Genomic DNA, 14,510 nt, shown 5'->3' with positions numbered 1-14,510 from the left:
GTCCAGAGATGCTGCCAGTCCCTCTGAGTTACCTCAGCATTTACGTCTATCTGTCTACCTCATTGGACACCAACAGACTATGTTTAATTAGACTTTACCTTGCACTAAATGTTATTCCCTTTATCCCGTATCATTACACTGAGAACGACTTGATTGTACTCATGTACAGTCTTTCCGCTGACTGGAGAGCACACAACAAAAGCCTGCTGCAAAGTTTTTCGCTGTACCTTGGTACACGTGATAATAAACTAAATTATTGATCTCTATCGCAACATCATCAGGGTCCAATCAAACATGTATGCTGATTTATGCCACAAAATTATCACTCTAAGTACATCCATCAACATCGCAAAAGCTGATGCCCATCTCACGTGGCAGCCTCGGCAACTCTTGCTCAGTATGTGCATGCATACATTTTGGAAACTAATCAGCACACACAACAGCAATTTTCAGCCGAGAATTTATGTTTTCAAGTTGCTAGCTGAAAGTCCAGAAACACAGTAGAATCGAATGCAATCTCTCAATAATGCTGTACGAAACTGAAAATCAGAAATCAAACTGAAGTTATATATACAGGATGTCCCGGGGTTAATAAGGATTATGTTCCTGAGGACTATCCATAAGCCTATTTCTCTGTAAGACAGAAAGACACGTTTTCTACAAATATCCATATTGTATTCCTTGATAAACATTTGGTAAAATCCTTTCATTTCATGGTTTAATCATTTTCATTAAACTAGTGGAATATCGTTTGTATCCAGCCACTGATAAATATCATGAATCATTTTATTATTACTTCTCACTTGAAAAATGCTTTAAAATGTATGTGGAAATTTGGGTAAAGTTAGATTTCCATAAATCAGGTCATTCATAACCCAGGGAGCCCGTGTATTTAAAAATACAAGATTTCAGCAGTTCTTACCTCTCAGAGGTTTGGGATTAACCTGTTTCCGGCGTGGCATGTTCAGCCTCATCCAGGAGAAGTTCAGAGAGAGACAGAGATGGCGGAGTGTCCGCCAGGTACTGACCAAACACCATCAAAACAACTGGAAGATAAAGAAAATTACAAAAAAAGTTATGTAAAATGACCCAAAAGCTAAATACTGCGCAGAACATGTGTAAGAATGAACTGCAGATGCTGATTTATATCAAAGATATACACAAAATGCTGGAGTAACTCAATGGGTAAGACAGAAGAACATCTGGAGAAAATGAATAAGTGATGTCTTGGGTTGAGACCCTTCTTCAAAGAACATATCGGAAACACTCAGCATTTGTGGAGTCAGAAACACCATTCTGAAAAAAGATCATCAACATTGGTGGCAGCATAGTGGCACTGCTGGTAATGCTGCTGCCTCACAGCGCCAGAGACCCTGCTTCCATCCTGACTTTGGGTCCTGTCTTTGTGAACTTTGCATGTTCTCCCTGTGACTATGTGGGTTACCGCTGGGTTCCTCCCGCATCCCAAAGATGTGCAGGTCTTGGTCTCTGTAAATTGCCCCTCGTGTGTAAGGAGTGGATGCGGAAGTGGGATAACACAGAACTAGCATGAACGGGTGATCGATGGTCGGCATGAACTTGGGATAATGGACCCGTTTCCATGCTGTTTCTTTCATTCAAACAAACGATCAAACCTGAAGCATTAACTCTATTTTCTTCCACAAAGATACTGCTTGAACTGTGGAGCATCTCCACCATTCTCTTAATACAAACATTGAGCACTTCCTACTTCTCATCCTACTTCCAACTACAGAATGGAACTATGGAGGTTTTATTAAAAAGGTGGAGAACTTTCCCTACAATTAGAATGTGAATGCAATGCTGCCGTAATCCAAATGAAGACTTTAACAGGAACATTTAAGAAACAATTAGATAGGTGTAGGAGGGATATGGGAGTAGTGTAGAGTTTAGTTTAGTTCAGAAATATCATGTGGAAACAGGCCCTTCGGCCCACCGAATCTGCACCCACCATCAATCCCCGCATATTAACACTATCCTACACACAGGGAATTTTTTTAAACAATTAAACTAAGCCAATTAACCTACAAACCTGTACGTCTTTGGAGTGTGGTAGGAAATCGAAGATCTCGGAGAAAACCCATGCAGGTCACGGGGAGAACGTACAAACTCCATACAGACTACACCCGTAGTCAGGATCGAACCTGGGTCTCTGGTGCTGCGAGGCAGTAGCTCTACCACTGCGCCACCGTGCCGCCTGCCTCATGGGACATGTTGGTCGGTGTGAGCAAGTTGGGCCGAAGGGACTGTTTCCACGATGTATGACTCTATGGCTCTATAAGAGACAGGAGAAAGGGCTTGTGATGTAGATAACAACAAACATTCAAATCTCAGTGCACAGTATATATGTGAAAAAAATCTTTCTTATCCCACAGCAAATATATTCATGACCATTCAATACTACAATTCTTTCTTATGCACTATATTATGTAACTGAAAAGCAATCAATGAAGTTCAGATAGATTTTTCTGTATGTTAGAATCAACAACAGTTCAAAAGTAATAGGTTGGAAATGAAGTGAATTGGGGATTAAAAACATGGTGGGCCATAGGGCCTGCTTCTCTGCTGTATAACAATAGGACTATGAGACAAGAGCCATTTAGGGTCATGCCAACCAAAGATCAAGCTATTAAGATTACCTAATGCCCAGCTTTCAGTCCTTATCCTTGTAAGTTATTGTTCAGCAAGTGCTTATCCAGGTAGATCTTAGATCAGAATTTCTGCCTACTCCACTTTTCAGGCACTAAAAGCATTTCCTGTGGAAAAATATATTCCATCGACTCCCCTCGAATTCTTTTACTAATTAACCAAAGTACTTATACCTTGCCAAAGGAATAGGTCATTCCCGTCTTGGCATTTAAATCGTTTTCTGTCCCCATTCAAATCTTCTCTTCCAAAGAAAACCAAAAAAAAAACTATATTGCAATATTTTCTTCTCAGAGGCACAAAAATAAACTGAGGATCACTGATGAATTTCGACACCATGGCACTCAAAATGGCTTGTGACCTTATCACATGCCCAACAACTGTTCCCTCACCACATTTTTCCTCAACCCTGATCATTCTTCTATCTCCAGACTCACTCAGTCCTCTCCCTTCCCCCCCCCCCCCCCCCCCCCCCCCCCTCTCCCTCCCCCCCTCCCCCTCCCTCCCCTCCAAGTCCAGCCTGATGCAAAGATTAGCCATTGCTATTTGTTGCCCTCAAATGAGACAGGAAGAAAAAGACCAACATTCACATTGCACATTTCATAAACACAGAAACTCCCAAAGCACTTGACAGCCTATGAAATACTGTAAGCAAAAACAGCAGCTTTATCTTGCATTGCAAGCTCCCACGAAGAGCATAGAATCTTTCACATCCACAGGAAAGACATGGCTTATGGAACAGTATAGCACAGAAACAGGCCCTTTGTCCATCATGCCCGTGCTGCATACGATGCCAAGATAAACTAATCTCATCTGCCAGCACATGATCTATATCCCTCCATACCCATGTGCCTATTTAAAAGCCTCTTAAATGCCACTATCATATTTGCCTCCATCAGTGCCCCTGGCAGCACGTTCCAGGCAACCACCAACTTTGTGTGCCCTGCCAATCTCATTGAAACTATGCCCCTCTCACCTAAATCTATGACCTCTAGTGTTTGACATTTCCACCCTGTGGAAAAGGTTTTTACTGTCTACCCTATTTATGCCTCTCATAATTTTGTATACTTATATCAGTTCTCTCCTCCAACTCCGGCATCCCACAGAAATCAATCCACTTTTATCCAACCTCTCCTTGTAGCCAATACCACCTCATCAAAACAAATGGGATATTTCATTGGAAGGTCAGCAAACTTCAGCTATGTTGCACTTTTGGTGGCAAAAACAGGAAAGCAGACTATTATCTAAATGGTGGCCGACTAGGAAAAGGGGAGATGCAGCGAGACATGGGTGTCATGGTACACCAGTCATTGAAAGTAGGCATGCAGGTGCAGCAGGCAGGGAAGAAAGCAAATGGTATGTTAGTTTTCATAGCAAAAGGATTTGAGTATAGGAGCAGGGAGGTTCTACTGCAGTTGTACAGGGTCTTGGTGAGACCACACCTGTAGTATTGCGTACAGTTTTGGTCTCCAAATCTGAGGAAGGACATTATTGCCATAGAGGGAGTGCAGAGACGGTTCACCAGACTGATTCCTGGGACGTCAGGACTGTCTTATGAAGAAAGACTGGATAGACTTGGTTTATACTCTCTAGAATTTAGGAGAGAAACTTACAATATTCTTAAGGGGATCTTATAGAAACTTACAATATTCTTAAGGGGTTGGACAGGCTAGATGCAGGTAGATTGCTCCCGATGTTGGGGAAGTCCAGGACAAGGGGTCACAGCTTAAGGATAAGGGGGAAATCCTTTAAAACCGAGATGAGAAGAACTTTTTTCACACAGAGAGTGGTCAGTCTCTGGAACTCTCTGCCGCAGAGGGTAGTTGAGGCCAGTTCATTGGCTATATTTAAGAGGGAGTTAGATGTGGCCCTTGTGGCTAAGGGGATCAGAGGATATGGAGAGAAGGCAGGTACGGGATACTGAGTTGGATGATCAGCCATGATCATATTGAATGGCGGTGCAGGCTCGAAGGCCCAAATGGCCTACTCCTGCACCTAATTTCTATGTTTCTATGTTTCCTCAGAAATAGACTAAAGCATCTTGCTAGATTTTTCATGCTGAAGCCTTAGGAATTATATGTGAATCCACAACCTTCTGATAGTGACTTTTGAGACGAATCTAGCTTGCTAACCCAACTAACTTGATTCTTCACAACAGTGTCAAAGATCCCAAGAATATGAAATGGAGATCAAAATAAAGGGGTCAGAAAGGGATAGTGCCAACATTACTGTAAATATGGTTGCCTCTTTAACTGGGGTATTGACGTATGAACTGATAAAGCAGCTATTTCCCTTTTCACAGAATAAATAAGGACCTCTTGGAACAAGAATGTGTAGTTTCCTGACAAGGATCAGTGAAGCATTCAGCATATACAGCCATAGATTCATACAGCACGGAAACAGACCCTTCAGTGCAACTCGTCCAGGCTGACCAAGATGTCCCATCTATTGCCAGCGTTTGGCCCATATTCCTCTAAACTTTTCCTATCCATGTACCCGTCAAATGTTTCAGGGGAAAGCAAATGTGCTTGCCGAAATCTAGTGATGCGATTAAGACAGTGAAGGAGGGTACAAATTACATTGAAGATAACGCAGAGGGAATAAACTACAAAACATGGACAGAAAAAATGCTGAGGGGACATATTGGAGTTACAGTTCAAACAAAAGGGAAAGGAAGACAACCACACAAACTAATGGTACAGAGAGGATAGGTGTGAACAAGGAATGTGGTTGTCCAATTCAGGATGAACGATAAATGCTACCAACACCCGTGCCCTGTGAATTAACTTATTTCAAAGAGCGGTGATGAGAGGCGCAAGTCACAGGTGACGAGAGGCAGATCACATACAAAGGGTAGACACAATATGCTGGAGTAACTCAGCGGGTGAGGCAGCATCTCTGGACAGAAAATGGCGACGTTTCGGATCGAGACTCTTCTTCAGAAAGGGAATCATCCGGGAGCAGAGAGACAAGAATGGAGAGGGAAAAGGAGAAAGAGAAAGATAGCACAGAAGAGTTCAAGTAGGAGCAACGGGTAAGGTCAGGGAGGAGCAAATGGAGACCACTGTGTAGGCATATGATCACCTGGCCACGGTTGGAGGGGGGATCGTAGGACGTGGTGGATGGAAAAAAATGGCAGGGCAGGGGAATGTGAGGATCACTGAGAGGAGAGGTGGGAGGAGGGGGACCACAGGAGGCGATTCGCGGGAGTGGGAAAACGGGGCAGGGAGATCACGGAGAGAAGAATCACAGGGAGATGTGGAGTGGAATCAATAAGGAGGAAGGAGGGTCACTGAGGGGGGAGGGAGAGAAGGGGGACCTTGGGGCGGGGAGGAGCGCCGCTTGGAGAGGGATAGAGCAACACCGTGGGGAGGAGGGGGACCATTGGGTGGGGGAGTACGGGGAGTTGCAGGTCTCAGGGACATCGCAGGAGAGGGATGAAGAGTGTAGCAGGGGAGGAGATGGGTGGGGGTCACCAAAGGGGGGAGAATAAGGGAGTGGGAGGAAGAGGGAGTTCACTGAGAGATGAGAGGCGGGGGAATGAAGGGAGCAATCACTGCGGGAGGGGCGGATCTCTGAGAAGACGGGGTATCACTTAGTTGAGGAGAGGGGCATGACTGACAGCAGAAGCGGCGGGCACTGGGGGAGGGGGTCACTAAGAGGGGACGGCGATCACTGATAGGGAGAGGAGAGGGCAGGAGGGACAATCAGTGAAAGATCACTGACGGGAAAGGGGGATTGCCAAGAGGTGAGGGAATCATGAGAGAAGGGTGCAGGATCACTGAGAGGGAGGGGAGGTGACTGAGGGAGGACAATCACGGTGAGGGGGAGAGAGGAGGGCTACACTGTGTGTGGACCGGGAAGGGGGGGGTGGAGGAGGCCCTGGTGAATTGGGCTGGTACGGGGGGAGGAGGGGGTAGTGGGAACCTGAGATAATACCCGATGGCGAGGTGATCCCTTGACCCGGTTGGGGGGAGGGGAGGAATGGGGTGTGGCGGGAACCCGAGGTAATCCCCAGCCCCCCCCCGAGTGTGAGGTAAACCCAGACCCCGGGGAAATGGGGAGTGGGGGCAGGTAATATGGGGGAGGTGAAGAGAGCCTGAGGTAATTCCCAGGTGTGAGGTGATCCCAGCCCAGGGTGAATGGGGCTGGTACGGGAATTGACAGAACACGAGCTGATCCCGGGTGGAAGACGGTAATAAGAGGTGTGGGGTGGGAGGGGGGGGGGGGGGGGGGGGGAGGGGGTGTGAACCCGAGGTAATCCCCAGGTTTGAGGTGATCCCAGGCCCGTGTGAAGAGGGGGTGGGGGGGGAGAGAGAAGGGGTGTGAACCCGAGGTAATCCCCAGGTCTGAGGTGATCTCTGGGCCGGGTAAAGAGGGGAGAGGGGAGTAGCGTGTGAATTTGAGGTAATCCCAGGCCCGTGTGAAGGGGTGGGGAGGTGTGAATGGAGGGAAAACCTGAGATAATCCCCACCCCGGCCGTGAGACGATCCCAGACACGGGCGAAGCCAGGGGGAGGGAACGAAGCTGAGGTGATTCCCTGTGGTGAGTGAGGTGAGTGATCCCACCCAGGCCTGTGTGTGTGTGTGTGTGTGTGTGTGTGTGTGTGCGAAGGCGGGTGTGAACCTGAGGTAACCCCTGGGTTTGAGGTGATCCCTGGGCCCGGGTGAAGTCGCCTGCCTGGTGCGGGTAATGTGAGGAGGGGGATGAGATGGGAGGTAATCCCCGGCCGTGGGGTAAACCCGGGTGAATGAGGAGAGGGGGTAATGGAGGGAACGTGAGGTAATTCCCGGTCGTGAGGTGATCCCATTCCCAGGCCCCCCGTGTGAAGGCGGCGGGATTTATTTCTATGAGGAGAGGGGAGGGGAGGGGATGAAACGCGAGGTAAACCCGGGCCCGGGTGAATGGAGGAGGAGGAGGAGGAGTGAAGGTGTGAGGTAATCCCCAGACGTGAGGTGATCCCAGACCCTGTGTGTGTGTGTGTCTCTCTCTCTCCGCCCACCAGTCGCTCGGTCGCTCGGCCTCCCGTTGCCGGGCTCGGGCTCGGTGTTCCCGCTCACCTCGTCCTCTCGCCCCGCACCCGCCGCCGCTGCCGCCGCCGCAGCTGCTGCTGCTGCCGCCCGGCTGCCCCATGACGTCAGCGGGGCTCCCGCCCGCCCGCCCGCCTCCTCCCCTCCCCCCACGCCCCGGGGCGGACTCTGACTCTGACTCTGACGCTCACACTCACGCCCGGCGGGTGACGCGCACTATCCACCACCTCCTCCTCCTCCTCCCCCCACCCACCCGGACGCCCGGCGTGTGACGTACTCGATCGCCCGCCCGCCCGCCCGGGCTGACTGACTGGGGGCGGCGGGTGACGCTCGCGCCCGGCGTGTGACGTCTCCCGTCGCCCGGGCGGGCGGAGGGCGGTTGACGCACCGCTCCCCCTACAGTGGGGGAGGAGGGAAAAGCCGTCAATGGCGACGGCGCCAAAACCCCGTCCCCGCCTCCCCTCAATCACTCACTCTCTCACTCTCACGCACGCACGTAGTTCGGACTGACGGATATCCCGGAGGTTCCTCGCTGTCAGGTCACGTCGTTGTCCTTCGCGTACAAACGTACAAACACACACGTACACACTCCATATACATATATATATATACATATATATATACATATATATATATATACACACACACATCCATATATACACACATGTACACACGTACATATACACACACACACACACGTACATATATATATATACACACACCATATACACACACACACCATATACACACACACACACACATATACACACACACACCATATACACACACACACCATATACACACACACACCATATACACACACACACACACCATATACACACACACATATATACACACACACACCGTATATACACACACACACACACATATATACACACACACACCATATACACACACACACACACACACCATATACACACACACACCATATACACACACACTCCATATATACACACACATACACACTCCATATGCACACACACGATATACACACACACACACACACTCCATATACACACACACCATATATACACACACACACCATATATACACACACACACCATATATATCCACACACACACCATATCCATATACACACACACATATACACACACACACACACCCCATACACACACACCATACACACACACACACTCCATACACACACACACGTACACACACACATTCCATACACACACACACACACACTGGGCTTTTCCCTCTGGGATGGCGAGCATAAATCTGCAGTCAACCAGAACCGGTGTTGTGAGCAGTTTTTGGCCCCATGTCCGAGCAAGGATGTGCTGGCACTGGAGTCAAGTCAAGTTTATTTGTCACATACACATACAAGATGTGCAGTGAAATGAAAGTGGCACTGCCTGCGGATTGTGCAAAAAAACAACAGAACGGAATAGAACAGAACCAGTCTGAAGAAGGGTCTCGACCCGAAACGTCACCTATTTCCTTCGCTCCATACATACATGCTGCCTCACCCGAGTTTCTCCAGCATTATTGTCCACCTTCGATTTTCCAGCATCTGCAGTTCCTTCTTAAACAGAACAGAACCAGTATTTACATTTTAGCAAAATATAAAAAAAGACACAACACAACAGTAAATTAGTCCCTGGTGAGATTAGAATTTACAGTCCTAATGGCCTATGGGAAGAAACTCCGTCTCATCCAGAGGAGGTTTACGAGAAATGATTCCAGGAATGAGTGGGTTAACATATGCTGAGCATTTGACGGCACTGGGCCCTGCACTCGCTGGAGTCTAGAAAGATGAGGGGGAATCTCGTTGAAACACACCGAATAGTGAAAGGCCTGGATGCAGTCAATGGATGTCGAGAGGATGGTTGAATTTATCGTCTACCACCAGAGAAGATAGTTGAACCAGGTACTATAACAACAACATTTAACAGACCGATAATAAGACATAGTAGCAGAATCTATTCCTTAGAGGGCAGGAGGATGAGCAGTGATTTTACAGAGAGGTGTGTAAAATCATGAGAGGAAAAGATCAGGTAGATGCACAGAATAGGGGAATAAAAATCCAGAGGACAGGTTTAAGGTAAGGGGAGGAAAGATTTAATACGAACCTGAGGGGTGACTTTGTCATTCAAAGGGCACTAGGTGTATGGAACAGCCGGAGGAGGTAATGTGTAAGAAAGAACTGCAGATGCTGGTAAAATCAAAGGTAGACACAAAAAGCTGGAGTAACTCTGAGGCAGAATCTATGGAGAGAAGGAATGGGTGATGTTTCGGGTCAAAACGTCACCCATTCCTTCTCTTCATAGATGCAGCCTCACCTGCTGAGTTACTCCAGCATTTTGTGTATAACTGCTAGAGGAGGTAGTTGAGGCAGGGACTATCGCAACGTTTAAGAAACATTTGGACAGTTATATCAGAGCTGCAGCATTGAGCGTATGAATCACGCATTTGCCCCAATTCTCGCGCTCTCACCCTGATTACAAATTTCTCACGCTCTGGGGGGCAGTTAGGACTGAGATGAGAACAAACTTTCTTCACCTAGAGTTGTGAATCTGTGGAATTCTCTGTCACAGAAGGAAGTGGAGGCCAATTCACTGGATGTTTTCAAGAGAGTTACATTTTACTTTTGGGGCTAACGAAATCAAAGGATATGGGGAAAAAACTGGAAAGGGGTAACTGATTTTAGATGAACAGCCATGATCATATGGAATGGCAGTGCTGGCTCGAAGGCCCGAATGGCCTATTCCTGCACCTATTTTCTATGTTTCTATGCTTGAGTATATGGCAATAAAACTCCACCACTTGATTTTGAAGCATTCATGCATGGTGGAAGTATAATGTGGTCATAGAGTGATACAGTGTGAAAACAGGCCCTTCGTCCCAACTTGCCCACAATCGCCAACGTGTCCCAGCTACACTTCCTGCTTTTGGTCCATATCCCTCCAAACTTGTCCTATACTAGTATCAGTCTACCTGTTTCTTAAATGTTGGGATAGTCCCTGCCTCATCTACCTATTCTGGCAGCTTGTTCCATACACCCACCACCCTTTGTGTGGAAAAAGTTACCTCTTAAAAATACTTCTAACAAAAAACATTAAAAATTATACTTCTACATGCACTAAAACATGATTTTAATACATCAAATTTCAAATAGTCCCCCCTCCCCCCACTCAGTCGCTCCACCCTCGCGGGGTAACCCCAAGGCCAATGATCAGTGATTGTTCAGCCCCCCCCCCACTTTCAAAAAAGCTCCGCGGCCCCTGGTTCAGACGGAGAGCACTGCCAGATGTGAGTGGGGATCTAAGGCCAGTTGTCCGTGATGTCTGGATCCCAATGCTCAGCGCTTCGTGTTTCGGAGTTGGCTAATGTTATTGATTTGTAATTAGCCTGATTTGTAATTGGTTGACAAAACCTTAATTTAATAATCTGGAATATCCAGGGGGATGGGATAAGTGTAATATTAAAATGACATGCAAGGTGTCAGGCTGTCTGTCACAACATACAGCCCCGATAACCCATTATTTCCTTCAGTTAAATATTGGGAATGTAGCACTATTGTCATTTGCCACTCATCTCATTTGCCACGCACCTATTTTCTATGTTTCTATCTATTATGTTTGTTTACCTCACTGACTATTTTTAAACCCTCCACCTCAAATTCCTTTGACAGGTTGAATAGAAATGGCCCTAATATCATTGTTTTATAAATTGAACATGTAGATGAACATCATCAAGGAGTGTAATTAGATGGAAACTGATTCAGATGTGATGTTTAAGAGCTTGGGCAAAGAAGCAGCATATTTTAAAGGAGTGACAGAGATAATTGCAGGGGAATGTGTGAGGAGGTTATTATTTGTCTTTAGTTTTACCTTGAACCTGGACATCTGAAGATTCAAAGATTAATATAGTAATTGTGCTGATGCTGACTCCAAACAACCACGTAATGAATATCATGCATTCCGGAGGTTTTATTTTTCTGATGCCATTTAAACTTCACTTGGATTTCAATCACTTCAATGTAAAAGTAATTGGGAATGAGGAGCACTGGAACAAAAAATTGCCCTCAGTACATATTAACTGCAATACAATAATGTATGCATGTATGCAATCAAAACAAAGATCTTTGCAATCAAAACAAAGCCCGGGGAGCCGTTGGTGCGAGGAGGACTTACCTGGAGCTGTGAGTATAAAAACAGCGCGGGGTTTACTTCTACAGAGGCCCGGGGAGCCGTTGGTGTAAGGAGGTGTTACCTGGAGCTGTGTGTATAAAAACAGCGCGGGGTTTGCTTCTACAGAGGCCCGGGGAGCCGTTGGTGTAAGGAGGAGTTACCTGGAGCTGTGAGTATAAAAACGGCGCGGGGTTTGCTTCTACAGAGGCCCGGGGAGCCGTTGGTGTAAGGAGGAGTTACCTGGAGCTGTGAGTATAAAAACAGCACGGGGTTTGCTTCTACAGAGGCCCGGGGAGCCGTTGGTGAGAGGAGGAGTTACCTGGAGCTGTGAGTTACCCAAATCTGCAACGTTCCATCTCACTTCCAGAGAAGGATTCTGATTCTGGTGGAAGCCTCTGATTGGTGGAAGAGGACCAGCGGAAGCAGCTGATTGGCTTGTATTGTATTTGTATTGTAATTGTAAGGCTTTATTGTATTTGGATAAGGGGGAGAATGAAGGCCAGGGCAGTTTACTGTTCTGGATGTCAGATGTGGGAGGTCATGGAGTCGGAGTGCCCTCCAGACGTCCACATCTGCGCAAGGTGCGTCGAGATGGGGCTCCTAAGGGACCGTGTCAGGAACCTGGAACAGCAACTCGATGACCTCTGTCTGCTCAGGGAGAGCGAGGAGGTCATAGAAAGGAGTTACAGGGAGGTGGTCACTCCAAGACCACGGGAGACAGAAAACTGGGTCACAGTTAGGAAGGGCAACGGGCAGAGGCAGGGACTGGTGAGTACCCCCGGTGGCTGTACACCTTGAAAATAAGTACTCATGCTTGAGTAAGGGTGGGGGAGACAGCCTACCTGGGGGCAGCGACAGCGGCCGGGCCTCTGGCACAAAGACCGGTCCGGTTGCTCAGAAGGGTAAGGAAAAGAAGGGGAGGGCAATTGTAATAGGGGACTCTATAGTCAGGGGGTCGGATAGGCGATTCTGTGGATGCAGACAGGAGTCCCGGATGGTAGTTTGCCTCCCTGGTGCCAGGGTCAGGGATGTGTCTGAACGTGTCCAAGAAATCCTGAAATGGGAGGGAGAGGAGCCTGAGGTTGTGGTGCATATAGGTACCAACGACATAGGTAAAAAAAGAGAAGAGGTCCTGAAAGAAGAATTTAGGGAGTTAGGTAGAGAGTTAAGGAGAAGGACTGGAAAGGTAACAATCTCAGGATTACTGCCTGTGCCACGCGACAGTGAGAGTAGGAATGGAGCGAGGTGGAGGATAAATGCGTGGATGAGGGACTGGTGCAGTGGGTATGGATTCACGTTTCTGGATCATTGGGACCTCTTTTGGGGAAGGTGCGACCTGTACAGAAAGGACGGGTTGCACTTGAACTCAAGGGGGACCAATATCCTGGCGGGGAGATTTGCAAAGGCTACTGGGGAGACTATAAACTAGTATGGTTGGGGGGAGGGACTCAAATTGGGAAAGCTAGCAGTCAGTGTGTGAAGCAGGGGGCAGAGAATGGAAGCACTCTGACCCAAAATGTAGGGGAGAGAGAAGAAAAAGAAAAGAATCAGAGAATAAGAGAGGGTGGGTTTCTTAAATGTGTATATTTTAATGCTAGGAGCATTGTAAGAAAAGTGGATGAACTTAGAGCCTGGATTGACACCTGGAAGTATGATGTTGTGGCGATCAGTGAAACATGGTTGCAGGAGGGCTGTGATTGGAAACTAAATATTCCAGGATTTCGTTGCTTCAGGTGTGATAGAATTGGAGGGGCAAGAGGTGGAGGTGTTGCATTGCTTATCAGGGAAGATATTACAGCAGTGCTTTGGCAGGATAGATTAGAGGGCTCGTCTAGGGAGGCTATTTGGGTGGAACTGAGAAATGGGAAAGGGGTAGCAACACTTATAGGGGTGTATTATAGACCGCCAAATGGGGAGCGAGAATTGGAAGAGCAAATATGTAAGGAGATTGCAGATATTAGTAGTAAGCACAAGGTAGTGATTGTGGGAGATTTCAATTTTCCACACATAGACTGGGAAACACATTCTGTAAATGGGCTGGATGGGTTGGAGTTTGTAAAATGTGTGCAGGATAGTTTTTTGCAGCAATACATAGAAGTACCTACTAGAGAAGGGGCGGTACTGGACCTCCTGTTAGGAAATGAGATGGGTCAGGTGGCAGAGGTATGCGTTGGGGAACAGTTCGGGTCCAGTGATCACAATACCATTAGTTTCAATATAATTATGGAGAGGGACAAAACTGGACCTAGGGTTGAGATTTTTGATTGGAGAAAGGCTAACTTTGAGGAGATGCGAAAGGATTTAAAAGGAGTAAATTGGGACAGTTTGTTTTATGGGAAAGATGTGGAAGAGAAATGGAGTACATTTAAAGGTGAAATTTTAAGAGTACAGAATCTTTATGTCCCTGTTCGGTTGAAAGGAAATCGTAAAAATTGTAAAGAGCCATGGTTTTCAAGGGAAATTGGACACTTGGTTCGGAAAAAGAGGGAGATCTACAATAGTTATAGGCAGCATGGAGTAAATGAGGTGCTTGAGGAGTATAAAGAATGTAAAAAGAATCTTAAGAAAGAAATTAGAAAAGCTAAAAGAAGATATGAGGTTGCTTTGGCAAGTAAGGTAAAAGTAAATCCGAAGGGTT

General features: G+C 47.0%; 1 protein-coding gene across 1 annotated transcript in view; it reads right to left on the bottom strand.

Annotated features, from left to right (window-relative positions):
* hivep1 (HIVEP zinc finger 1) overlaps window positions 1-7,815 on the bottom strand; it is a 192,315-nt gene extending 184,500 nt beyond the window's left edge. The window contains exons 1-3 of the mRNA XM_055653314.1: window positions 7,725-7,815; window positions 2,051-2,293; window positions 923-1,046 (exon numbers count right to left, since the gene is read on the bottom strand). Of these exons, the coding sequence (XP_055509289.1) occupies window positions 923-974 (52 nt within the window). The 5' untranslated portion in view covers window positions 975-1,046; window positions 2,051-2,293; window positions 7,725-7,815. The remainder of the gene's footprint in view (window positions 1-922; window positions 1,047-2,050; window positions 2,294-7,724) is intronic.
* Window positions 7,816-14,510: the final 6,695 nt, after the last annotated feature.

The sequence above is a fragment of the Leucoraja erinacea genome, chromosome 2, assembly GCF_028641065.1.
Source record: "Leucoraja erinacea ecotype New England chromosome 2, Leri_hhj_1, whole genome shotgun sequence".
Taxonomy (NCBI): domain Eukaryota; kingdom Metazoa; phylum Chordata; class Chondrichthyes; order Rajiformes; family Rajidae; genus Leucoraja; species Leucoraja erinaceus.
This window is presented reverse-complemented; position numbering and strand designations above follow the sequence as displayed.